This window comes from Macrobrachium nipponense, chromosome 43, assembly GCF_015104395.2.
Source record: "Macrobrachium nipponense isolate FS-2020 chromosome 43, ASM1510439v2, whole genome shotgun sequence".
Classification (NCBI taxonomy): Eukaryota; Metazoa; Arthropoda; class Malacostraca; order Decapoda; family Palaemonidae; genus Macrobrachium; species Macrobrachium nipponense.
In genome coordinates this window covers 8,011,172-8,037,489 of record NC_061104.1, presented here as the reverse complement: position 1 = coordinate 8,037,489, position 26,318 = coordinate 8,011,172, and the positions used below count along the sequence as shown (strand labels likewise).

The 26,318-nt window shown below is 48.4% G+C and overlaps 1 protein-coding gene across 12 annotated transcripts in view; it reads right to left on the bottom strand.

The window, feature by feature from the left end:
* The window catches only part of LOC135213510 (coiled-coil domain-containing protein 9-like), a 139,395-nt gene that overhangs the window by 37,003 nt on the left and 76,074 nt on the right, over positions 1-26,318 (bottom strand). For all 12 annotated transcript variants that reach the window (XR_010314142.1, XR_010314141.1, XR_010314144.1 and 9 more), the window contains 2 exons: positions 24,125-24,258; positions 22,348-22,400 (listed from right to left, as the gene is read on the bottom strand). Coding sequence is in view for 8 of the 12 variants with exons in the window: in XM_064247420.1 (XP_064103490.1) it covers positions 22,348-22,400; positions 24,125-24,258 (187 nt within the window). In the remaining 4 variants the exon portion in view is untranslated. The remainder of the gene's footprint in view (positions 1-22,347; positions 22,401-24,124; positions 24,259-26,318) is intronic.

Below are 26,318 nucleotides of genomic sequence, written 5' to 3'. Positions count from 1 at the left end.
TACTAACACATACCAGAGAATAAATAAAATAAAGAAAAAGGTCAGTATAACTGACTCGCTCACCCTCCAGGAGGGTGTCGGTATGAACACTAGGCGAGTGAGACCACTACCACGAGCCAAATGCCAATAGAAATCTCCCACTACAAAATCCCTCCAAGAGGGGAGCCGACCCACAGAGTGAGCAGCTCGTACTACTACTACTCCATCCCATGCTGCCGACTGCTGCGCCTCTGGTGGCCATCCTGAAGTTAGCAGACAATCTTGGGCGAAGGGATGGGTAGGGTGGGATTTCGCTGGCGACACGAGCCAATCGCCCCAGAATAGATTTTTTCCTTACGTCAAAATCCCTTTTCTGGGCTCAGCTCGTGTCGCTGCGCGAAATCGTACCAGAGAAATAGCACAAGATTGTAAACAAAAGTAATAAAATGAGAATAAAAATAAAATAAATCAGAATAGGTCTCAAATAAAAGATAAAATATATAAGAATAGACTATAATTGCTAAAAGATACATATACACAGGGGTATAAAAATAGAAATATGCTTAAATTACCCTTAAATCTAATCATGTTTGTAAACATAAGGTAATTACATATGTACAGGTAAAATTATTTACATGTATCAATGTTATCTGTGTAACAGCATGTATCAAAAGTATAATAGCAATTAATAAAAAACAATCAACAATAATAATATATAAAGGAATGTATATGACTTAATATACAAAACCCGTAATCATTATAATATGATGTATCCCCTAGCATAAAATAAGGGGAAACATCCATGAGATCAATGTGTATAATCATTTGTGAGTGTCCCTAACCAGACAATAAGGGCACCCACTACACTATCACAAAAGCAGCTAAGACACAAGGTGAATGCAAATGAACCAGGTAGGAATAGACGAACTTTTGGGTGAGGCAGGTAGAAAGGAGAACTGAATCTTCTACTACAAACTAGCTAGAGTCAGGGGAAACTATGTTACCCGCTGCTACTGCTGGGAATTTCAGAGCTTCCAAGGACTTAAGGTAGTGACGTTTGAACACTGTCGGCGATTTCCATCCAGTATACTTTTTCAACTCATCGAAGTTCATATGTTGGAAATAATTAATTGAGGTGGCTACTGCCCTGACATCATGTGCTTTCGGGAAAGAGTCAGGATTGGCTTGCTTAATAAAGTACAGGTATTGTTGCCTGATGCCTTTAATGGATAAAGTTCCACCTTTTTCCCTCCTAAAGAGGGGACCCGACGAAGATGAGGAGGTCCTAGACAGAAAGGCTCGTAAGGTTGTAACTGGGCAAAGAGATACATCTTGTGGAAGGGGTAGTACCTTCCAAGGTTCCCACCTCATCAAAGGATCTTCATTCTTGCTAAAAAGCTACGTTCCGGAGAAAGTAGGACTTCTCCTGTGGGAAGGAACTGAATATGATCCGGGTCTCTGGATAGAGCCGACAGTTCTGAAATTCTTGCTCCTGAAGCTAAGCTTAATAAGAATAGGGTTTTCTTAAGAGCATTATAAACGAGCATGTGTCATTATCGGTTTCGGAAGCCAGTTTTTAGAACATCGTTTAAGAACCATGAAACTGACGTAGGCCTTACAGAAGGCCTAAGCCTAGCACATGCCTTAGGAATAGACGAGAAGTAGGAATCCGTCAAGTCTATGTTAAATCCAAATTGAAATATCTTTTTCAAAGCTGACTTGTTTGTCGTAATCGTGCTAGCTGCTAAACCTTTTTCAAATAAGGATCTGAAAAAGGATATAGCTGAATTAACTGTCATGATTCTAATATCCGAATCTCTCAGGAAGGTTGCTAACTTTTTGACAGCAGCATCATACTGCCTCAAAGTCGAATCCCTTTTATCGGATTCCAAGAATAGAAATATTCTGAGGGTCAATATTCGCATCTCTTTTTGCCGCAACTTCATGAAATCCATAAAGTTAGGGTTTTGAGAATCCCTGAGGAAGCGAACACAGTCTTCATTTGTACTGACTGGGAGAGCTTGGGACTGGGGATCTGAAGAGAGAAGGCCCTAGGCTCCAAAATTAGAGGATACCAGTTGCTCTTCGGCCAGTCTGGGGCTACTAGAGCCACTTGACCCTTGAAAGTCCTGAGTTTGTTCAATACTTTCATGAGGAGATTCACTGGAGGGAAGACGTAAATCTTCTCCCAGTTGTTCCAGTCTAGAGCCAGGGCGTCCGTGGCATAGGCCAGAGGGTCCAGGTTGGGGCTACATAACACGGTAGTTTGTGGTTCGCTTGTGATGCGAAGAGGTCCACCTGTAGCCCCTGGCGGGACTCTTTGAAGGATCCATTGGAACGAACTGTTGTCCAGTGACCAATTCCGACTCTTAGGGGTACTGATCGGGATAGGGCGTCTGCTATGACGTTTCTTACTCCAGCTATGTGAGTGGAGGAAAGATGCCAACTGAACTGTGTCTGCCAGGGAGAAGATGGCTATCATGACGTGATTTAGATGACGTGACTTGGAGCCTCCTCTGTATACAATGTAACTACCACTGCGCTGTCCAGGACTAGCTTTATGTGGGAGTACTTGGTGGGCGTAAACTTTTTAGAGTCAAGAACACTGCCATTGCCTCCAGTACGTTTTATATGGAACTGACGGAACTGAGGTGACCAAGTCCCTTGAACCTTTTTGACCTGGGAATACCCTCCCCAGCCGCTTAAGGACGCGTCTGTGTGGATGGTGACCCCTGGTGGAGGGAACTGAAGGGGTACTGACATTGATAAATTCTTGACTCTCGCCCATGGCCGAAGTCGATTCTTTAGAATCAGAGGCACTGAGGATAGTTTGTCCCTGGACCTGACGTTTGCTCGCGGAGCGCCAGATTCTGGTTAGATCTTTCAGTTTGGCTTTCATTAAGACGTTTGTCACTGATGCAAACTGGAGAGAACCCAGGATCCTTTCCTGGGCTCTCCTTGACGCTAGTTTGTGACTTAGAAATTGCTCTTCACTGACTTTGCTATTTCTTTCCTTTTGGTTGATGGAATCGACAGAGTGTGGGATGATATATTCCATTGAATGCCCAGCCACTGAAAGTTTGACTCTGGAGTGAGTCTTGATTTGGTCCTGTTTATTTTGAAGCCTAGATATTCCAGGAACTGAACATTTCATTTCAGTAGCTCTGTTGCATTCCTCGACTGATGGGGCCCAGATCAACCAATCGTCGAGATACGCTACTACCATGATCCCTTGCGATCTGAGTTGTTGCACTACCACTTCCGCTAGCTTCGTGAACACTCTGGGTGCCACGTTGAGTCCGAATGGAACTACCTTGAAGGAGAATGTCTGGTCTCCTATCTTGAAACCCAGATACGGGCGGAAGTGTCTTGCAATAGGGATATGATAGTAAGCGTCTGTAAGATCGATAGAGGTGGTGACGGCCCACGGGGAAGTAGGGTCCGCACCTGTGAGATCGTGAGCATCTTGAACTTGTCGCAGCGGATGGCTAAGTTTAAGCGGGACAAGTCTAAGATTACCCTTCTTTTTTGTGAGCCTTTCTTTGGCACGCTGAACAAGCGACCTTGAAATTTTAATCTCTTGACTCTCGCTATAGCTCCTTTTTGAAGGAGATCGTCTGCGTACTCTGTCAATTCTTGGAAGGAAGTTGACGGAAAGGTCTGGATGGAGGTGGGTTCGTCAACCAGCTCCAACCCAGACCTTTTTGACACTATGCTCTGAGCCATTGGCTGAAGTTCCACCGGTGGCGAAAGTGAAACAGCCTCCCCCTACCTGAAGTTCTTCATTGGTTCTGGTAACCGCCTCGGCCTCCTCTGAAGTGCTTTCCCCTGTTAAAGGGGCCTCCCGATCCTCTCCCACGAAAGGAACGCTTACCTCTACCTCCCTTACCCGAGCGGTCATACTTCTGAGAAGCTTGACTCTCGAAGGCTTGATTGTAATGCTGAGAGATGGCGTAAGAGGTGGAGGCTGAGGCTGAGGGGATATCACATAAATTGGCTGTGATTGACCTTTAGAAGTGGAGGGTTGGGCTGTCTGCACTAACGGTACTGTTGGAACTTGTTGAGGAAAGCGTAGTTGCTTCTTCTGGTAAGGTTGGAAACGCCTGGGTTTCTTTTGTCCCTTACCTTTAGGAGTCAGGTCTTGCCTCCTCTTAGCCGAAAGGCCCCAACGATCCTTAAGGCTCTGGTTTAACCTGGTAGCCTCTGACTGGACCTCCTTAACCATAGCTTCTGGGAAGAGATCTGCTCCCCAGATGCTAGACGAGAGTAACCTATTCGGTTCATGCCGAATGGTTGCCTCTTGTAGGACATGCTTCCTACAATTCGTCCGAGCAGTGGCAAACTCAAACATATCTGCTGTACCGTTTGAGTCAGGGCTTTGGTCATGAGCTTAAAAATCGGTTCTGATCCATAAGCCATGGTAGCTACCTCAGACATAGCCATAGAATTGATGGATCTGGCTAGACGCGATTTTGCATCAAACTCAGCCTGAATAAGGCTATCTGGGAGCCTGGGTAGCTTTTCACCAAACTGCTCCATAGCACAGTCCGGTTTGAGTTTGCCAGCTGAGAATGTATTCGGCAAGTCTTCCCACAATTCTCCAACTGAGGGGAGCAACGGAGAAGTGGGATCCGCTTCCTTCAACTGCGGTATAGGTTTCCCCCTTCTGGCCGCTGGGATGGTCGACCTCGCGATCTTGGTTAGGAACGGGAGCGGGGTACTCTCATCCATTGTAAAAATGGTAAGGGACTCTTAAATGGTTGTACTTGGTTGTTAGAACAATCCATGTCCTCTAAACACCTGAGCCATTCTCTCTGAGCCTGGTCTCGTGAGTAGAGGACTGTCTCCTTAGGTACCTTATCGTCCCGCACCATAAGCCGACGGCGTAAGCCTTGCGTAGCCTATGAACGGAGGCTGGAGGTCTTCCGGGAAGAACTCGAAGTCCTCTATTCTTCGAGTCCCAAATTCCGGTATAGAGATGAGACCGTCCTGGAAGGGGGCGTATGACGCTACTCTCCACGGATTGTTCATAGAGAACTGAGGTAGTGAGTCATACGGAGGAAGTTGGGATCCACTCGTGTTGGACAGTGGAGGAGAGGCTAGAGGAGCTTCTCTCAGCCCGGCTATAATGGAGTCCTGGGAAGTAATCCTGTCCGACAGACGAGAGATCATTTGCTCCATGCTACTCTTTAAGGACCCAACCAGGTCCCCCACCTGTTGCAACAGGCCAGCATTGGAGTCCAAAGCCGGAGCTGCTGCAGCGGAGGTGGAGGGGAGGCTCTGAATCGGAACCAAAGGTAGCGGAACTGGTGATTCTGCCGGAGTGCGAGATCTCTCTCTGGAGGATTTACTCTCGAGGACTTAGAGCCGGAGCTAGAAGCTTTAGACCTGGATGCTCCGGGATCCCAGCCGGAGACTTACGGGAGGAGGATGAAGCCGAAGTCGTCTTCTTAGACGACGACGACGTCTTAGTCAAAGTCATCACCTTAGACTTGACCTTAGGTCTAACCGAAGCACCAGGAGGAGAATATATTTCGTCACCCGTAAAGCCTTGGAAGGATGGAGAGGTTGCAGGAGTAGAAGAAACAGTTACGCCCAAGGGTGACCTTGGGTGTCCACCGTACCTACCTCGACCAAACAGGTCGTCTATACCTACCATAGGTTCAACATTAATATCTAGGGTCGCGACATCCGTAGAGATATCCTGGTCCTGATCAGTTAATGAGGTGGCCAGCTGTTGTTGGATGAAGGCGATAGTCGGATCCGCTTCTATCGGGTCGACGTATCCTGTCGCCTTGCCTCCGGGGAAGATTAGTAATGCCAACCGCTTCTCTAGGATGTAGGGCTGTCCCTTGGCGGCGTTTTTCCCAAAACCGCCGACCCAGGCCCGCAGGGTAGCCAGTGCGGTATCTCTTACCGCCGGAGCCTGGAAGAGAGGGCGTAGTTTAGATTTAAGAATCACTTAAAACTAAAACTTAAAGTATAACTTAAATTAATTGCCTTAAGTTAATATGATGAAAACTTAAGCGCTAAAAAGAAGCGGAGCAGCTACTGGAGATGTAAAACTTACCCCTTCCAAAAGCTGGCTCACCAGATCGTAACATATGGTACACGTCTCATGGTACCAGACCTGGATGTCCCCGAGCGGAGTCGCGCATGGAGCATGGGACCGGCAAACTTCGTGTCCACAAGGGTCCTGAAGTGTGGCGGAACATCCCGGATGCTCACAGTTGGTGGCCTGTAAGTGGGGAGACACATGAGTATCTTAAAAAACATCACTTACAGTCTAAAGGACAGAAGAGCTCCGATGCATGCCGGAGCTCGGAAAAAATTTTGTGCATAACCCCTCCCTGCATCGCCTGAATAGGCTATAATCCCGGAGAGATCCGGTAAGATATGTAAGGGAGGGGGATGGTTTTAAGGTTCTTAAGATAAACTTAAAGATAACTTAAACCTAACACACAAGCAAACCGGACTAAGTCCAGTGCGTAGCGGAGTGTAGTAACTCAGCAAAACGGTAAGGTTAGTAGAGACCCACTGTATGCTGCCTCCGGTCACCCTACTGGGTGGACCTAACAAACTTTCCGCTTGGATACCAGGACTCCGATCAGGAAGGAGCCCTAGTAAGATGGGAAAGAGCGAGAGACATACAGGCTCAAGCTAGCCCGGAGCGACAAGGTAGCGCGGAGGGTGGGCAAGGCCAGTACCCCCACTCCGTACCAACCGGCCGGACCGAGAAGCCGGAGAGGTCGAGACCAGTCCTGGTCTGTCCCGACTCCCTAGCCCCATTCCGCCTGAGGGGGTAGGAGGGATGGCAGGCTCGTGGGTATGAGGCACGAGCAAATGGGCAACCGACCCGACCCCCCCCGCCCGACTCTATGGAAAGATCGGGAGGGGGGGAAGAATGACTGGACAGGCGTCTGGGCTGGCCCGTGATCAGAGGCGGTAAGACCAAATACGACAACTAAGCCTAGGACAACCACTGATCAGGGAGATGCTATCGGGAAGCATACTGAACTGAAAAGCGGAGGCAAATAAGCCCACTGGGCCGAACCAACTGATCAGAGGATGCTATAGGGAAGCAACCGAAACTGATGAGCGGTAGTATAGGCTCAAAGAGCCAGGACCTAGGCTAACTAACCTAACAATAATAAAATATACAGTTATATAAATAAATAAATGAAAGAAAGAAAACAATATAGGCAGGAGAAAAAATCCAGGAGTGTACGACTAACCCTGAAGGCCAAGTCTACCAACTCAAAGCTAGTCAGAGGCCGATACTAAGAACCTGGACTAGGGTCTGGATAGAAGAAGCCTACGTAAGGTAAAATACATGCATGCATGACAAACCTGAGTAGACCGTACCCTAAGTAAAGCGGATAATCATAAAGAGCGAAGATAAATAAGGGGATGTTCTAGGTATGGGAGACCAAGAACGAACCCATCACGAGGCAGAACCATGCTGCCATGCCTTCCAGACCCCGAGGTCGTATTTATACCTAAAAAACGGCAAATACTGTCTCAGGGCCGGAAAAACCAACTAACCGTTAAATACTTAGGTACTTTAACTTAGCTGCTGATAGCTGCACGCTCCATAATAGAAAATCCAATGAAAGGGCACAAAAAACACAGAGAGAAGAATATCACAACCGCTCGTGTGCGCTAACTTGAAAGGATGGCCACCAGAGGCGCAGCAGTCGGCAGCATGGGATGGAGTAGTAGTAGTACGAGCTGCTCACTCTGTGGGTCGGCTCCCCTCTTGGAGGGATTTTGTAGTGGGAGATTTCTATTGGCATTTGGCTCGTGGTAGTGGTCTCACTCGCCTAGTGTTCATACCGACACCCTCTGGAGGTGTGAGCGAGTCAGTTTATACTGACCTTTTCTTTATTTTATTTATTCTCTGGTATGTGTTAGTACATTTACCCTAGAAATAATAGATTAAAGGATATTTCGCGCAGCGACACGAGCTGAGCCCAGAAAAGAAAAATAATTCAAGCATTTTAAATAAAGGAAACTTGGAATAAGATTCGTTCTGTATTTAGGAATTAATTCATCTTAGAAACTGGGTCTGTCATATGACAAATTCCAATACCCTTTGATGTGCTAAATGATATGATGCTGTCTGTATAACTTTTTATAAACAGCATAAAAAATGACAATTTGTCCAAAATTGCATTTTTCCTAACTATACAAACCTGAGGTCCTTTTACAATAGGAAGGTACTAGCGGCAGCTGGATAGGTCCGTAAGCTTTCGAACAAGGGGTTCGGTAGTTAACTGCTTGTCCGACAGGCGCGCGCGCGCGACTGGGAGGTAAACAAATCACTTTTGCTTTTGGCCCAAGCAAAAACTGCAGAGTGAGGGGTGGCATGAGGTGGGGCTATATGTAAAAGGACCTCAGGTTTGTATAGTTAGGAAAAATGCAATTTTGGACAAATTGTCATTTGTTCCGACACGGCATACAAACCTTCGGTCCTTTTACAATAGGAAGACTCACTTCTTGGTGGGAGGAATCTGAGTCTTTTGTGAACAGACTGGTGTTCGCCCAACCTTGGAAGTCTCCCTGGTCGTAAGAGCGAGGGAGGGATCCAAGCCTCTGTCCGATTGATCGGGGTGTGCACCGCAGATCAATGGTCAGACCTCTGGACCGAGTACTAAGAGAGAGGCAAGCGTATCTCTTCGTACCAGCAATGTAAGAACTTGTTCCTGTACAGGAGCAAATATAAAGTCATGGGTTTGACTCTTGTAGGCATCCACTTCCTCCCCCTTGTAGGAGGAAGTGGTGGATATTCTGCTCCTATCCCTAGTGAAAGGGATAGGATGGGGCTCTGTCATATAGCTCACCTGCATCTCGTCCTCATCCAGCGTAGTGACGACCGTGGCCCTCTGCCCACAGGTAGAGGAGGAGGAAAAGATGGGAAGAGGGAGCCAGTCACTCACTCACTCACACATCCATCCACACAGTCACACCAGGACTCGATGCTGTTTCAGCCTGCGAGGGTCTGGGTTAGCTACACAACTTGTTGAGCAGCCACCACGGGTCCCAAGGAAAACGTATCCAAGGACCTGTGGGCAATATCCCGAAGGTAGAAGGACGTAAAGGTGGTCTGGTTAGACCAGACCCCTGCCTTCAGAACCTGCGCCACGGAGAAGTTCTTACGAAACGCCAACGAGGGGCCAATACTTCTGACTTCGTGAGCTCTCGGACGGGACGTACGGATGTCGTCACTACCATCAGCCTCATACGCCCTCCTGATGACCTCACGCAGCCAGAATGAAAGAGTGTTCTTGGATACTTCTTTCTTGGTTACCCCGGTGCTAACGAAGAGGCGTCGACACTCAGGCCTGAGGTGTCGAGTTTTCTTCAGATAGCGCCGTAGCGCCCTCACAGGACAAAGCAGCATCTCATCCGCATCATTATCGGTGAAGTCCATTAGGGAGGGAATCGTGAAGGACTCGAACCTGTCGTCAGGGATCGACGGTTTCTGAGTCTTCGCAACGAAGTTCGGGACGAAATCGAGCGTCACAGATCCCCATCCCCTGGAGTGTCGTACATCATAGGAAAGACCATGAAGTTCCCCTACTCTCTTCGCCGATGCCAGGGCCAGCAAGAAGAGGGTCTTGAGGGTCAGATCCCTGTCTGATGACTCTCGGAGTGGCTCGAACGGTGTTCGAGTCAAACTCCTAAGGACGAGAGTCACATCCCACGCAGGGGGCCTGAGTTCCCTGGGTGGGCAAGACCTTTCGAAGCTCCTCATAAGCAAGGAGATCTCGAACGAGTTCGAGATGTCCAATCCCCCAGTTTTAGGACGAGAGCCAGGGCGGCTCTGTATCCTTTGACTGTCGGGACTGAGAGGAGCTTCTCTCGGCGAAGAAACACGAGGAAATCCGCTACCTGCTGAAGAGTGGCTCTGAGAGGAGATAGACCCCGTCTACGACACCAACCACAGAAGACGGCCCACTTCCCCTGGTACACAGCTGCAGAGGACTGACGGACGTTTCCAGCCATCTCTGTTGCTGCGCTACGAGAAAAGCCTCTCGTTCGCAAGAGATGGTGGATAACAGCCAGCCGTGAAGTCGTAGGGACTGGACTGCTCGGTGGTACAGCTCGACGCGTGGCTGGGCGAGAAGGTTGTGCCAAGGGGGAATCTCTCTCGGTTCTCCTGCGAGAAGAGCCAGCAGGTCCGGATACCAAATGGCCTGTGGCCATTTGGGAGCCACCAGGATCATCCTGAGATTCGGGGTGACCAGTGCTCGACTGATCACCTTGCGAATCAGGCTGAACGGGGGAAAGGCATAGACGAAGAGGTTGTCCCACGGGTGTTGGAGAGCGTCCTCTGCAGCTGCCCATGGGTCCGGCACGGCTGAGAAGAAAACCTGAAGCTTTCTGTTGTGCCGGGTGGCGAACAGATCCACGACTGGTCGCCCCCACAGGTCGAAGAGCCTTTCCGCCACGTCCTGGTGTAGAGACCATTCGGTCCCTATCACCTGATCCCGACGGCCCACTCGTGCACCTGCCGAGTCAACTGGTACAACGGGAGAGACACTAGGCCCCCCTGTTTGTTGACGTAGGCCACTACCGTGGTGTTGTCGCACATCAACACCACTGAGTGTCCCATCAAGCGGTCCTGGAACTCTTGGAGCGCGAGAAACGCCGCCTTGAGTTCCAGTACATTGATGTGAAGGTGCTTGTCGTTCTCGTCCCACACTCCTGAAGTCAGCAACTCCTCCAGGTGTGCGCCCCATCCCTCGGTCGATGCGTCTGAGAACAGCTGCATGTCCGGGGGGGGGAGTGCGCAGAGGCACTCCTCTTAAGAGGTTCCTGTCGTCCAGCCACCAGGCTAGGTCCTGCCTCACCTCCGGTGTCAGTGACACTGGAAAGCTTGGGGGATCCGTCGCCTGTGACCAACTCTCCTTTAGTCTCCACTGAAGAGACCGCAGGTGAAGACGCCCGTGAGGGACTAGCTTCTCGAGTGACGACAGGTTCCGATCACGACTTGCCATCGCTGAGCTACCTGTTCCTGCCGAGACAGGAACTGGTTGGCTGCCTCCCTGAATCTGCTGATCCGCGAGTCTGCGGGAAAGACTCGCCCTGCTACCGTGTCGATCAGCATACCCAGGTACTTCATCCTCTGCTTGGGCTCGAGATCGGACTTTTCGAAGTTCACAACGATCCCCAGATCGCGACAGAACTCGAGCAGTCGATCCCTGTCCTGTAGCAACTGTGAGCGGGAGCTCGCCAGGACTAACCAATCGTCGAGATACCTCATCAGACGTATCCCGTGCGAATGGGCCCAAGCAGACACCAGAGTGAACACTCGCGTGAACACCTGTGGGGCGGTTGAGAGACCGAAGCAAAGTGCCCTGAATTGGTACACCGTCCCGTCGAGGATGAAGCGGAGGTACTTTCTGGAGGACTGATGAATGGGTATTTGGAAATACGCATCCTTCAAGTCCACTGAAAGCATGAAATCGTTCTCCCTGATGGAGTCGAGCACGGAACGTGCCGTCTCCATCGTGAACCGGGTCTGGCGAACAAACCGATTCAGAGGAGAGAGATCTATCACCGGGCGCCAGCCTCCCGTAGACTTTTCCACCAGGAAGAGTCGACTGTAAAAGCCCGGTGACTGATCCGTGACGATTTCTACAGCTCTCTTGTTCAGCATGGTCTTGATCTCCTGTCTCAATGCTACGTCCTTCGATGACCCTGGAACGTACGACTGCTGTTGGACCGGGTTGGAGGTGAGGGGTGGCCGAGATTCGAAGGGTAATAGATATCCCTCCCGAAGGACATCTACAATCCAGGTCTCGGCGCCGTAGCGCTGCCAAGTTGCCCAATGGCTGGCCAGGCACCCCCCACTTCCGGCAGCAGGTGAGGGGGAACGCCGTCCCTAGCGTTTCCCCCCTTTCTTCGACTTCTTCCCAGAGCCTCCTCGGGAGGAGGGGGGCTGGGAGGAGGGCTGGTTACGGCTCCCCTTTGTAGAAGTCGAAGAAGACAGAGTCTTTCCCCGGGGCTTCGACGCGACTACCGTCTTAGCCACCGTGGAAGCGCTAGCCGAGCTTTTTGGTTTTGGCTTGGCCGCAGTCCGAGGCTGCCACAGAAGCCTTCGAGACTGCCTGGTGAACCAGACGGTCACTGTCGTCAGTGCGCCGTCTGTCCACCGCAGCGTCCACCATCTCTCCTGGGAAGAGAGACGTGGAACTCCATAAAGGTCCGTTGCGGAGTCCCAATGCCAGCTTCACGCCCAGCCGCCCTGGAAACATCGAGTAAGGACAGCGTCCCTACGTCTGGAGAACCAGGTTGGCCCACAGGTTCACCGTCTGGTGGGCAAGGAAGGAGATGGCTCTTCCCCCAGACTGGCAAAGTCTCCTAAAGGCCGAGTCATCTTCGGGAGAAATTCCCCCGGAGTTGGCTGCGACCTTAGATACTGTGAGGGACCACAGATCTAACCAGGAGACGGCCTGGAAAGCTGCCATGCAGTGGATTCCAGGCCGAGTGCCTCTTGCTGCGAGAACCATAGGTTCTCGGACAGGAGATGCTGCAGAGACACACCCGGAGTCAGCCTGGCTAACTCCGGGTTCACCTGTTTGGCGGCATCGGGTCCTCAGATGGCACGTAAAAACCGCCGCTGTCGCAGCAGAGGAGGTGGAAGCAGCTTGCTCGACCTGCCAGACTTTAGAGAACCGCCTTGCCCGGAGACAAGAGATTCTACTTGGTCCAGCACTGAGTCGGCAAGCTCAGAACGCGGCAAACCCACCGTCGGTCTGGGTTCCCTCTTCGGGCCCCAGAACGACTCGAGCCGGGACGTGGGCTCAGATGGTGGGAGCGGCGATCCTTCCGCGAGGTCGTTGTGCTGACGAATCAGCGCAATTACCTCGGCAAAGTTCCTCTGAATCTCAGGAGTGACTGCATCCTGCGGAGTAGGACCATCCAGTCCCTCAAACAGGAGCATCTCCCGAGACCCTCCCCCCTCGAGGGGGGGAACAGCGACAGACCCCTCTCGGTCTCCTCCAGCCACTTGTGCATACGACCTGGCCGGTCCGAGAACCGTGCCTGGTACGTTAGGACGTCGATGGTGGGGATCCTGAGGGGCGCACCCCTCACGATCACTCCTCAGCACTCGCCCCTCCCGGTGTAACCCGAGGAGGTTGAAGGTATGGGGAGAGGCAGACCTAACGCTCCCTCCTCGCTCGCTGGCAGAACCAGTGGGCTTGGAAGACTGCAGGCGATCGTCAACCCGCGGTGGCGATCGAGCTGCAGGCCTAGTCGAGCCGTCTCGCTGTGGAGAACGGCTGGACCGAGAACAGCGGCCCCGGTCTCGTGTGTCAGAAGAGCTGGTGCTGGTCGCCGTACCCGACCGCTCTCTGTGAGAGTGACGGTCAGGCGATCGGCGAGCTCCACTGTCACGGTGAGACCGGTGCGTATCCTCACGGCGCGTCACGTCGCTGGTACCAGCCGTGGCTGGTGCCTGCGAACAGGGGGACCTCTTCCCAGCCTCAGCCCGTGGCCGGTCGTGGACCGTCACGTCCGCCCGGGTAGCCAGCTGCTCGCTGCGAGAGCGAGAGCTGGTCTGGTGAGAGTCGCGTGAGCGGCTGTCACCAGTCCTCCGCTCCGTGCCGTGAACCTGACGCTGAGCTGGCTCAGAGGTCTGGTTCCTAGCTGCACGGTCGCTGGTAGGTGACCGTACACTCGGTACCTCTCGCGAACGAGAGGCCGAGACGGATCCTGCTGCCGTGGTCGAACCACTAACAGCAGGAGAGGAAGTGCCGGTGTTAGCCGGCACTCCTCTGGTCCCCGTAGTCTTCTTCCTTGCGGAAGAGGAGACGGGTCCTCACCGGAGCGAGACGGGCCCTTAGAAGCTCCCGAAGGAGACTTCTTAGGGGGGGGGGAGGCGACCTTCTTCTTCTTAGGCGGGGGAGCCTTAGAAGAAGAAGGGGAAGAGTCGGCAGACGACGACGACGACGAAGAAGACGATGAAGACGACGACGACACCTTCCTCCTCTTCTTCTTCTTCTTCGTCAACCTCCTCAGGACCGATGTCAGATCTGTCATCCAGGGCGGAGCCGGGGCTGCTGTTGCCGAAGCAACAGGGCCCGGATGCACCTGTCCGAACAGATCGGCATCGGGAGCAGCGGCGCCACTAACAGGAACAACGTCAGCAGGTGCAGGCATCACAGGAACAGCAGTGGAGACGGCAGGAGCAGGTACAGGAACGGCAGCAGTGGTCGGCAACATCACGTCCGTGGCCAGCGGCTGGACAGGTACGGCAGGTACGGCAGGCTGTACAGGCGGCCCAGGTGGACGGACCAGCGGCACAGACATCCTAGGTACTGGTGGGAGGTCCAGGGGCGAGCTCTTCGGGCACACGAAGTCCGGTCGAGGCAGCACGGCAAACCCAGGCGGCGGCATCACACTCCCCCGTGGTACGGCGACTGGCCCCTGCACCGATGTAGTTGGTGTGACAGAGACCGCGTGCGGGGTGTACACCAGGTGAGGAGGTGAAGCATAGCCAGGAGTTGAAAGGGTCGTGGTGGTGGTCGTTGCCGTAGCATGCGTGACCGCCACAGAGCCCGCGAGATGGTAGAGCAGCCCCTGGACACTCGGCACGCCCTGCAGACCTAACGATGCCCACACCTGTCCGAGGTCGTCCTTCGCGGCAACCGCACCTGAGGAAGCAAAGGTCGGGTGATTAGCAGGATCCTCTACCCGCTCGTGCGATAAAGAGGAACGGATAGAGGACCCAGAGTACAACTCGACATCGGGGTATCTAGCGGCCTCCTCCACACTCGACAGGTCAGGTGAGGAGAAGGACCTAGAAACCCCCCCCGAAGGGGAAGGCGCCAACCGTGGGAGCTGAGCGGGCGGCAGGAAAGAAGACGAAGTGTCCGTAACCAAAGGAGTCGCGGGAGAGCTTTCCGACGACTCCTTTGCAGGCCTTCGCTTCTTCCTACCTTCGTACAAGCCCCACTGCGCCTCCGACCAATTATTACACACATCACAGGGCTCGGCTCGGGTACATTCGCGGCCCCGACACCGAGCGCACAAAATATGGGGATCAATTTCTGGGAAGGAGCGGAACTTACCGCATTTACGCCCTTCGGTACCCGGGCACAATCTCCGGAGGGTAGCGGGGCGTGGAGACTCCATAATTGATCAGATTAATTCTCACAATGATGAAAAAAGGGGAATGATTGTACTTACAATGTTCACTCAACACAAACACAACCATACAACCAAGGGAAAGCAAACGACGAGAAGCGGGCAGAGAGCGTAGAACACACACGTCCACTCGCTGTGAGGCCGAAAGCAAAAGTGGTTTGTTTACCTCCCAGTCGCGCGCGCGCGCCTGTCGGACAAGCAGTTAACTACCGAACCCCTTGTTCGAAAGCTTACGACCTATCCAGCTGCCGCTAGTACCTTCCTATTGTAAAAGGACCGAAGGTTTGTATGCCGTGTCGGAACAATGATATTGTTATGTTACAATAAAGTTTCATACATACTTACCTGGCAGATATATACATAGCTAAGACTCCATCGTCCCCGACAGAAATTCAAATTTCGCGCCACTCGCTACAGGTAGGTCAGGTGATCTACCGGCCTGCCCTGGGCGGCAGGACTAGGAACCATTCCCGTTTTCTATCATATTTTCTCTCTTCCACCTGTCTCCTGCGGGGAGGCTGGGTGGGCCTTTAATTGTATATATCTGCCAGGTAAGTATGTATGAAACTTTATTGTAACATAACAATATCATTTTCATACAATCAACTTACCTGTCAGATATATACATAGCTGATTGGCACCCTTTGGTGGAGGGTAAGAGACAGGTACTTATGGAATAGACAGGTAAACAACATATGTTGTAGGTATAAATAAAACCTTGGTTCCTACCTGATAGGTGGTAGACTTCGTGGGTGTTTGCCCAGTAGTCTGCATCACCTCAAGAAACTTTAGCGAGATATATGGTCTATGGCTAAGAGTTCTTGTGGGTCTGCCGAAGGGGTCTTATCCGCTTACTCGGCAGAGCCTGAAAGGACTTTGTCAATGGGTGCTGATCCACTTATATGACAATACACCTTATGAAGGAGCACACAACCAATCCCGACCACCTGATCCTAACCACATGTTAGAAATAAAGATTGTTCCGAGTTATCCCCGAACTCTTCACAACAACCATAACTCAAAAAACACACTACGCACACATACATAATTTTCTAAAAAAAAATTTTATACTCATCTAATTAGATATGACAAGAGTCTCTTACTGAACAACATAGACGGCCGCCCGTGCTAAACCAAGTCCTTCTTGTTAGAAGAGACTCCAGACCATATCTAAAAAGAAGGAAAGTATATACTTAAGGATTGGTGTCGGCTCCCGTACCCAGGATCGTATCCGCCGATACGAAAGGACCCAGAGAAAAACACTTCTCATAGGTCACACGAACGTCTTTCAAGTAATGAGATGCAAATACTGAGTTGCATCTCCAAAATGTCGTATCTATGATGTTTTTAAGCGACATATTCTTATGAAATGAGAGAGACGTTGCTACTGCTCTCACTTCATGAGCTTTCACTTTCAACAGTCGAAACTCTTCGTCAGGACAGACCTTATGCGCGTCTGTAATGACGTTCCTCACAAAGAATGCCAGAGCATTCTTGGACATCAGTCTTGTGGGGTCTATTACCGCGCACCAAAGACCTTGCCTAGAGCCTCCCATTTGATGCTTTCTCTGAAGGTAGAACTTCAGAGCTCTTACAGGGCATAGAGACCTCTCTGCTTCTCTGCCTACGAGACTCGATATGCCTTTGACTTCGAATGACTTAGGCCAGGGATTCGTGGGATTCTCGTTTTTAGCTAAAAACAGGGTCTTAAACGAGCAAATAGCTGAGTCTCCCTTGAATCCTACTTTATCCTGCAGAGCATGTAATTCACTAATTCTCTTTGCCGTAGCTAAAGATAATAGGAATAGGCATTTTCTGGTGATGTCTCTAAACGATGCCAGATGAGGAGGTTCGAACCTTTCGGATGAAAGGAACTTGAGAACCACGTCTAGGTTCCAGTTAGGAGGGACCGGTTCCTTAGACTTTGAAGTCTCAAAGGACCTTATGAGATCGAGGAGATCTTTGTTATCTGCCAGATCTAATCCTCTATTCCTGAAGACTGCCGAGAGCATACTTCTGTATCCCTTTATTGTGGATACAGCTAGATGAGATTGCTCTCTCAGGAATAGAAGGAAATCCGCAATTTCCGCTACAGAGGTAGTGGAGGAGGACAACTTCTTAGTTCTACACCACCTTCTAAAAACCTCCCACTTGGACTGATATACTTGCCTAGTGGAGGTTCTGCGGGCTCTCGCGATCGCGCTTGCAACTTCGCGAGAAAACCCTCTCGCTCTGACGAGTCTTTCGATAGTCGAAAGGCAGTCAGAGCGAGAGCGGGGAGGTTTTGTTTTGATGATCCTCTTGAAGTGTGGTTGTTTGAGAAGATCCATCCTTCTTGGTAGGGATCTGGGAAAGTCTACGATCCACTCCACCACCTCCGTGAACCAATCTTGAGCCGGCCAAAAGGGGGCTATCAATGTCATCCTCGTCTCCTTTGAAGCCACAAACTTTTTCAGTACTAGTCCCAGGATTTTGAATGGAGGAAAAGCATAGACGTCTACGTGAGACCAGTCCAGCAGGAAGGCATCTACCATAAGAGCTCTGGGGTCTTTCACGACCGAGCAAAAGACTGCCAGCCTTTTGGAGATGAATGTGGCGAAGAGATCCACATGAGGGGTCCCCCACAGAGACCAGAGATCTTGACACACCTCTTCGTGTAGGGTCCACTCTGTATGAAGGACCTGGTTCCTCCTGCTTAGTCTGTCCGCCCTCACATTCTTTACTCCCTGAACGAACCTTGTAAGAAGGGAGATGTTCCTCTGAGACGTCCAAAGTAAAAGATCTTTCGTCAGTTCGTAAAGGAACGAGGAGTGAGTCCCTCCTTGTTTTCGAATGTAGGCAAGTGCCGTGGTGTTGTCCACATTTACTTGCACTAATTTGTTCGAAACAAGAGGTTCTAGACTCTTCAAAGCCAAGTGTACGGCGAAGAGCTCTTTGCAGTTTATGTGCCAAGACACCTGCGCTGTTTCCCAGGTGCCTGACACCTCCTTCGAGCCTAATGTTGCTCCCCAACCTTTCTCCGACGCGTCGGAGTACAACACTAGGTCTGGGTTCTGGATTTTTAGAGAGATCCCTTTGTTCTCTTTCAGAGGGGGCAACCACCATTCCAAGTGCGGTCTTATCTCCACTGGAATGGGAAAGGCGTCTGAAAGTTGTCCAGTTTTCCAACTCCAAGACCTCTTGAGGAAGAATTGAAGTGGATGTAAATGAAGTCTTCCTAGCGGGAAGAACTGTTCGAGCGAGGAAAGGGTCCCTAGAAGGCTCAACCATTCCCTCGCCGACGTCTGTTCCTTCCTTAAGAAGAGAGAGACTTTCTGCAAACCTTTTGCGATTCTCTCTTGCAAAGGAAATACTCGAAAACCCAGAGAATCCATCTGAATCCCCAGATAGACTAAGTTCTGTCTGGGGGTCAGCTGCGACTTCTCGAGGTTCACGAGTAATCCCAACGCTCTGATCAGGTCTAAAGTTAACGTAAGGTCCTCCAAGCACTGTCTCTCTGATCTGGCCCTGATACAGAGAGATATTTACTCCTTTGAGGTGAAGAAACCTCGCCACATTCTTCATCAGGCTTGTGAAGACCTGAGGAGCTGTGGAAAGGCCGAAACACAAGGCTCTGAACTGAAAGATCCTTCCCCCGTCATGAAACGGAGGTACTTATTCGATGAAGGGTGGATCGGGACGTGAAAATAGGCGTCCTGGAGATCTAGAGACACCATCCAATCTCCTTGTCGCAATGACGCAAGAACTGAGGCAGAAGTCTCCATCGAGAACTTCTTCTGAACATATTTGTTCAGAGAGCTGACGTCTAGTACTGGTCTCCAGCCTCCCGAGGCCTTCGCAACCAGAAAAAGGCGATTGTAAAACCCCGGGGAGTTTTGATCCAGTACTAGTTCTATCGCTCTCTTGTCCCACATCTGCTCCACCATCGATCGAAGAGTATCCCTCAGCACAGGATCCTTGTACTTGGCTGTTAGTTCCCGCGGTGTTGACGTTAGGGGAGGAGTGTTCAGGAAAGGGATACGATATCCCTTCCTTATTACAGACATCGATGAAGCGTCAGCGTTTATAAGTGCCCAGGCCTCCACAAATCCCAGGAGCCTGGCACCTACTGGTGCTTGGAGGAGAGAAGCATCACTTTCCCTTTTTAAAGGGACGAAAGGCAGACCTACCTCTCTTCTCAGGAGCCTTCCTTCTTGCGGGAGCTCTGGAGGTCGGGCCACCTCGAAAGGGCTGAACTGATGTACTCGGTCCTTTCTTGTCCGTTGCAGTAGCAGGTTTCTTCTTCCTTGCTGACTGCGTCAGAAGGTCTTGAGTCGCCTTCTCAGTTAATGAACGAGAAATGTCTTTCACTAACTGAGAAGGGAACAAAAAGTCTGACAAAGGAGAGTACAGTAGCGCTGCCCTCTGAGAGTGGGAGACCGCTTTGGTCAAAAAGGCACTATACACTGTCCTCTTTTTAAGAAGACCTGCTCCAAATAAAGAGGAGATCTCAACCGAGCCATCCTGAACCGCTTTGTCTATACAAGACAAAATACACAGAAGGACTTCTGGTTCGAGTCCTTCAGAATCATGGGCTTTCTTGGACATCACCCCAAGGGACCAATCAAAGAAGTTGAAAACTTCCAATACATGAAAGAGTCCCTTGAGGAGATGGTCCAGTTCTGAAATGCCCCAAGTTATATGGGCAGAGTTCAAACCTTGTCTACGTGAAGCGTCAACTAAGGTCGAAAAGTCCGCTTCTGACGAAGACGGAAGAGAAATGCCCATATTCTCTCCTGTCTGATACCAAATGCCTCTTTTACCAGCTAGTCTCGCTGGAGGCATGCAGAAGACCGTTCTTACCAACTCCTTCTTCGACTTCATCCATGAGTCTAAAGACTGAAGAGCCCTCTTCATCGAAATAGCGGGCTTCATTCTAAGAAAAGACGAAGACTTCTTCGTCTTTGCACTTGAGAAAAGAGAGCGCGGAGAAGGAGGAGAGGCAGGAGTCAAGTCGTCTCCATACTCCTCTAGAAGCAAGGCTGTCAAAACTTTATAGTTCGACAGTCCTTCTCTTCCCTGATACTCCTCCTCCGAGTTTACTTCTAACTCGGGGTCTAGACGAGTCTCCGCCGACAATTCAGTACGTCTTTCCTCTGGGGGAGACAAACTCCTGATAGGAGAGGGGCTAAGGGAATGATATTCCTTCCTCTTCACAGCTTTAATAGTCTTGGAAGGCGACAACAGCCTAGGCTTCTCTCCATAAATGGATGACGCTTCCCGCTTGGATGACGCTTCCTGGCTGACGCCTCCCGCTTGTCTGGCTGCTGACGTCTGGATGACGCCTCGCGCCTGGAAGACGCTTCGCTCTCAACAGGCGTCCTAACTGGCGCCAATACCTTGGTTGGAGCCTCGCGCTTATAAGCAGCTTTAAATGACGCTTCATGCCTAAAAGACGCCTCACGTCTATCTGGCGTTACGTGTCTGCCGTAAGATTCTCCCGATCTCGCTCTCGAAACCGAAGCCTCTGCGATATGTTTGGAAGCTTCACGCCTGCATGACGCCTCTCGCTTTGCAGGGGAGAGAGGACGAGACTTCTTGATTGGAAGAGAAACGTCCTTCCTACGAGGAGGATCCCTCGCTAACACTCCCACCAAAGAGGCTAGTTGCTCCTGTACTGCCAAGAGAATCTTCCTTGAAGCTTCTCCCACGTCATCTTTAATCGGGGGAGAAGTAGGAAAGTGTTCTTCCACGTCCACGTCGGGTGACGCTGACGCCACCTTCGCCTTCTTAATAGACGAGGGTGCTTCATCTGAGAAACGCTCCGGGCTCGAATCTAATTCAGGTTCTTTCAAATGCCGTTTCAGAGGCCTAGATAAATCCGACTCCTTCCACCCTCGTTTAGGTGAGGGAGAGGATGAGAAACACTCACGCAGGACGCTTTTTCTAAAGCGCCCCTGAGCAGCCTGCAACGAAACAGAGCCTGCTGAAGGGACGTCTGACCGTTGGGGATTCCCCACGACCTCCTTAAGGCTTTCGACTTTCCTTCTCCTCTGGGCATGGGAGCTTGGAAGAGGTCTAGGCCTGGGAGCGTCGCAGGGACGATCAAACGCCCCCTCCACAACACTGGGAGAACTCACTTCACTGTAATGCTCACTTTCACTAGCCTTACCTTGTAAGTCCGCCATTTTGGACTTCATCTGCCGAATTGTAGCTTTCAGATCGGCGATTTCCGAGGCCGATTCCGAAAGTAAAGCTTGTGAATTAGACAAATAGGGAGAATCCAAATCATCAGGATTAGAATAAGGATCAATAAAAGGCTCAATAGGCCTTGTACTCACACCTTTCAGACGTCTAACCCTATCCCTCTCTAACTTCTTCAAATAAGAAGTTAAAGTCTTCCATTCTTCTGCATTTAATCCCTCACATTCATGACAAGTATTAGTAGCAGAACACTGAAACCCCCTACATTTACGACATACAGTGTGAGGATCAACCGAAGCTTTCGGTATCCTCACCCTGCAGCCTACATTCACACACATTCTCACACTCACATTTGAATCAGACATACTGAGAAAAATCCAAAAAGCAAGTCCAAAATCAGTCCACAGTAGCGAATGCCAAAAACACGATCCAGATACGTCACCAAAAAGCCGATAAACGATGATCAATGGATGAAATAAGAATCTAAGTCAGGAGGTAATAGCAACAATGTTGATACCACCGGCAACAGAGAAAATATGATAGAAAACGGGAATGGTTCCTAGTCCTGACGCCCAGGGCAGGCCGGTAGATCACCTGACCTACCTGTAGCGAGTGGCGCGAAATTTGAATTTCTGTCGGGGACGACGGAGTCTTAGCTATGTATATATCTGACAGGTAAGTTGATTGTATGAAAAAAAGCTTTCCCGTTTGCTTGAGAAAAGGAACAACTGCATATGAAGTTAGAAAAAAAAATGAAGTGACATAAGAATTTTTGACTTTACAATACCAGTCAGATGATATGGCCCTTACACATGCTGAGCAAAAGAGTGCTGACCTTTCACTAATAAAAATATTCTACTACATAGAGTATGATCATTCCCATTTCCCCCCTTAATTCTTCGAATCATGATTGGTTGAATCTTTACTATCTAAAACAGTGATGCCCATTTATAAACATAACTTAATGAACAGTGTGGGACACTGTGCCTTATCACCAATAAAAAATAAAAATTAGAGTGCACTTACTTTTACTTCTGGGATATCTAGGATCATAAACTGGGCCAAAATCTTCATATTCTCTGAAATGAAAAGCAAAATGGACAAACTGAACCACAAACATACTAGTGAGAGCACAAATTCTTTTGAAAAGGAGGAGATATCAAAGAGGTAAACTAAAACAGAGATTATTAAGAATATAAAAGCATCAAAGCTACCTTACAAGCAATGGTACAGGCAGGTGGAGAAACCTCCACTGATGAACTTAATAGAATACCATATAAAAACAAAACAAGATAGGGTGATAAAGAAGTGTACAACAATATTATAAACATGAAAATAGTAACACTACACTGAAAAAATGAGAAAAGATTAGTACAACAATATATATGTATTAAGAAAATAACCACTAAAATGTAAAATGTTAAGGATTTAGACTGCTGGTGCATGCTATGAGTGCGTACTTCAAACCAGGGTGTGAAAAATTGCTGAAGTCAATAATTATCAGTCTGGCTCTAAAAAGACCAAGGTTTTTATTACATGTTTGTGGAGCGAAAAAGTATGTGAAAGAGTACCAAGATAAACAAGATGGTCTTCACACAGGCTATGGGTACCATTATGGCTTAATATTTTAGTGACAATACCACATCAAAACACAAACTCTAGAGAGGAAATCATAGCAGGTAATAAAAGGATTCTTGAGATAAATGTTGATGTCCAATAGTCATTGGTTCCAAGTCCCACCCTTTGTTTGTTAATAATGGAAGAAGTACGGGTACATAATAGTGTGGAAAAAAGGAAGCACTTAGAACTACTGTACATAAATTAGCTGGTGTTAATAGCATATTTACTGCATGTCACCTTAAACATGTCAAAAACATGGAAGAATAAAATGCAAAAAAGGGGACTGGAAATCAATTTAACTTTAAGGATAAAGTGACCAGAAAGGAAGTAGCAGAAATAGTCTGGAGAAGAAAGTGGTTGTGTGGATGCTGTGAGAGAGGTAAGGTTGAAGGCAAAACATATCAAATTAAACAATTGTACCACAGATGTTCAGGACTGCAAAATGTCAATGGAATAAAGGATTTTCAATGCAAAAAATGTACAAAAAGGGCCACCAGTATCAAGAGACCAGAGAGAAAATCGAGAGAAAACCAAATAGTAATTAGAATGAGATTGCTAAACTACCTGGTGTCAAATAAGAGTACATATCCTATCAGTAAACAAAGCCAATATCTGTGAGACCTGTAAAAGGTTTTTTCTTTTTTCAAGGAAAATGGAGAAAATTTTGAGGTCCCACTAAAAAATACTTAGAATCACAGGTAATGGGCATTGGGATGATCATTTTAAAAATTAGGCATTTGCTGAGTTATGGTGTCTAGAAGCTGAAAAATAAACAGATCTTAAAGACCAAGATGTTTAAGATATGCACAAAAGAAATAAATATTCAAGCAATGAGTTGAAGACCATTATGAAGGTTCAGCAATTATGAAGACAGGGTATAGTACATGATGACCTGGATCATGTGAGAATTCAGAAAGGAAATGCACAAATCATTATAGTAGAGAGAAACAATAACATTATCAAATGGAAAAAAAATAATGTAAAAATGTTAATGATAATGAATTGTAAAATTGAATTGTAAAATTAAAGTTGTATTTCAAAGGTATCCATGGCTTAAGCCTAAAGTGAATTAAGACTAACACACTGTTACTAGAAATCAACAAACGTACTAAAAGAGCACTCTTGGGCTAGTATTAATAATTTCAGATTTGCAGTTCTTTCTGATCCTCGATTACATGCTTACCCCTGACTAATTTTGTCATTATCCCACTCTCTGCGCCAGGAACCACCATCTGTTTTGCCTCTTGTCAATCTTGCTTCATCTATGGCTGCCCTCTCTGCCTTCCATCTTTCATATTCTCTTTGTTGGTCATTGTTCTGAAAGAAAATAAAAAAAATATATTCTGTAATATGTGGAAAATTTCACACACTCATAAGTACAGTAAAATACTGACACTCCAGCAAAAGTTGAGAGGTGACATCTCCCCATAAAGGGAAGCCTGCCTCGCCTGCTAAAATTTCTTATTTTTTTATGTACTTTAGTAAAGCTTAGTGTCTATTGAGAGCTAATCACAGTAGTGTGAATAATGATCTTAAATGTTCTTAATTCTTGGTCTAAGGTCCTCATAAGTGCTTTATCTTTCCTTTCTTTATAGACAGAAAGGAGCCAATTTCTGCCAGGGTACTCCACACTGGGTAAGATACAGTCCATGGTGTCTTAGTGAGTTCCCATGTTCTACTTCAGTTCTTGAGCTTTGATTAGTGTCATTTCAGACACATCAGAGCATACGTATATGCTGCTTTGTTTTTTCTTGTACAATATTTTGGTATCGGTTTTCTGCAGGTAGTTGTTGGCTTGCTAATGTTTTGGCATACCTTAACCACCAATATTTTCTTTTGTGTTTTGTTTAATGCAGTTTGATACTTTTTCATTATAATTTTGGGGGGTGTCTGAGAATATATATTCCTTTATAACTATCTAATGTTCTATGTTTTGGTGATAATGTGCAACCTTTTCTCCTAACCAATGCAGTTTTTAACGGCAGTGCTTTTGTCTAAGTTTCTCTCCTTTTGTAAACATCTAAATTCATAGTTCAGTTTTATGCTTAAATATTTTAACTGTGTATTTTTTAATATTGTACTGAATTGTATTTTGCTATCTCCATTGCTCTGCATTATTTTATTTTTAATTTTTGTTATTGATTATTTCCTAACCCAATGCATTAGCACTCTGTCAAGTTGTGACAGGTATCCAAATATGATATTGTTAGTATACAATAAAGTTTTGTACATACTTACCTGGCAGATATATACTTAGCTATAGACTCCGTCGTCCCCAACAGAAATTCGAATTCCGCGGCACACGCTACAGGTAGGTCAGGTGATCTACCGCCCTGCCGCTGGGAGGCAGGAATAGGAACCATTCCCGTTTTCTAATCAGATTTTCTCTTCCACCTGTCTCGTGAGGGGAGGTAGGGCGGGCCATCAATCGTATATATCTGCCAGGTAAGTATGTACAAAACATGAACTTTCCTGTCAGATATATACTTAGCTGATTGGCACCCTTGGTGGAGGGAAAGAGACAGTTATATAACATAGAAAAGGGAAACAACACATGTTGTAGGATATAAAAACCTTGGTTCTTATCTGTTTAGGCAGAAGACTTCATGGCTACTGTCTATGAGTCTGCATTGCCTGAAGAGCTACAGCGAGGGCATGACCTATTGCTGAAAGACTCTTTGGGTCTACCAAAGGGATTTTGTTATCCAGTTACATGGTAGAATCCAAGTAGGATCTTGTCAAAGGGGGTTCACCCGCTTACATGACAGAACCTGTCTACTACTATCACAAGGAGCCAAGACTTCATGGACACTTCTATGGGTCTGCCTTGACTGAAGAGCTACAGCGAGGGCGTGACCTATTGCTGAAAGACTCTTTGGGTCTACCAAAGGGATTTGTTATCCAGTTACATGGTAGAATCCAAGTAGGATCTTGTCAAAGGGGATTCGCCCGCTTACATGACAGAACCTTTCTACTACTATCACAAGGAGCCAAGACTTCATGGACACTGTCTATGGGTCTGCCTTGCCTGAAGAGCTACAGCGAGGGCGTGACCTGTTGCTGAAAGACTTCGGATCTACCAAAGGGATATCTGATCCAGTTACATGGTAGAATCCAAGTAGTGTTTTGTCAAAAGGTGGTTCGCCCGCTTAGATGACAACACACCTTGCCTAGTGGCATAATTAAGGAGCACAACACCGATTCCGATCACCTGATCCTAACACGAGGATTAGTACTTAAATTGAAAAGAGTTATACTCAAACTCCTTTCAAACAACCCTAAAAACTCGACGTTAAATAAAATTTAACTCACTAGTTAAGGATCAGTATCCCAGTAACGTATCCGCAGACACGTAAAAACTAAGAGAGAAGGATCTC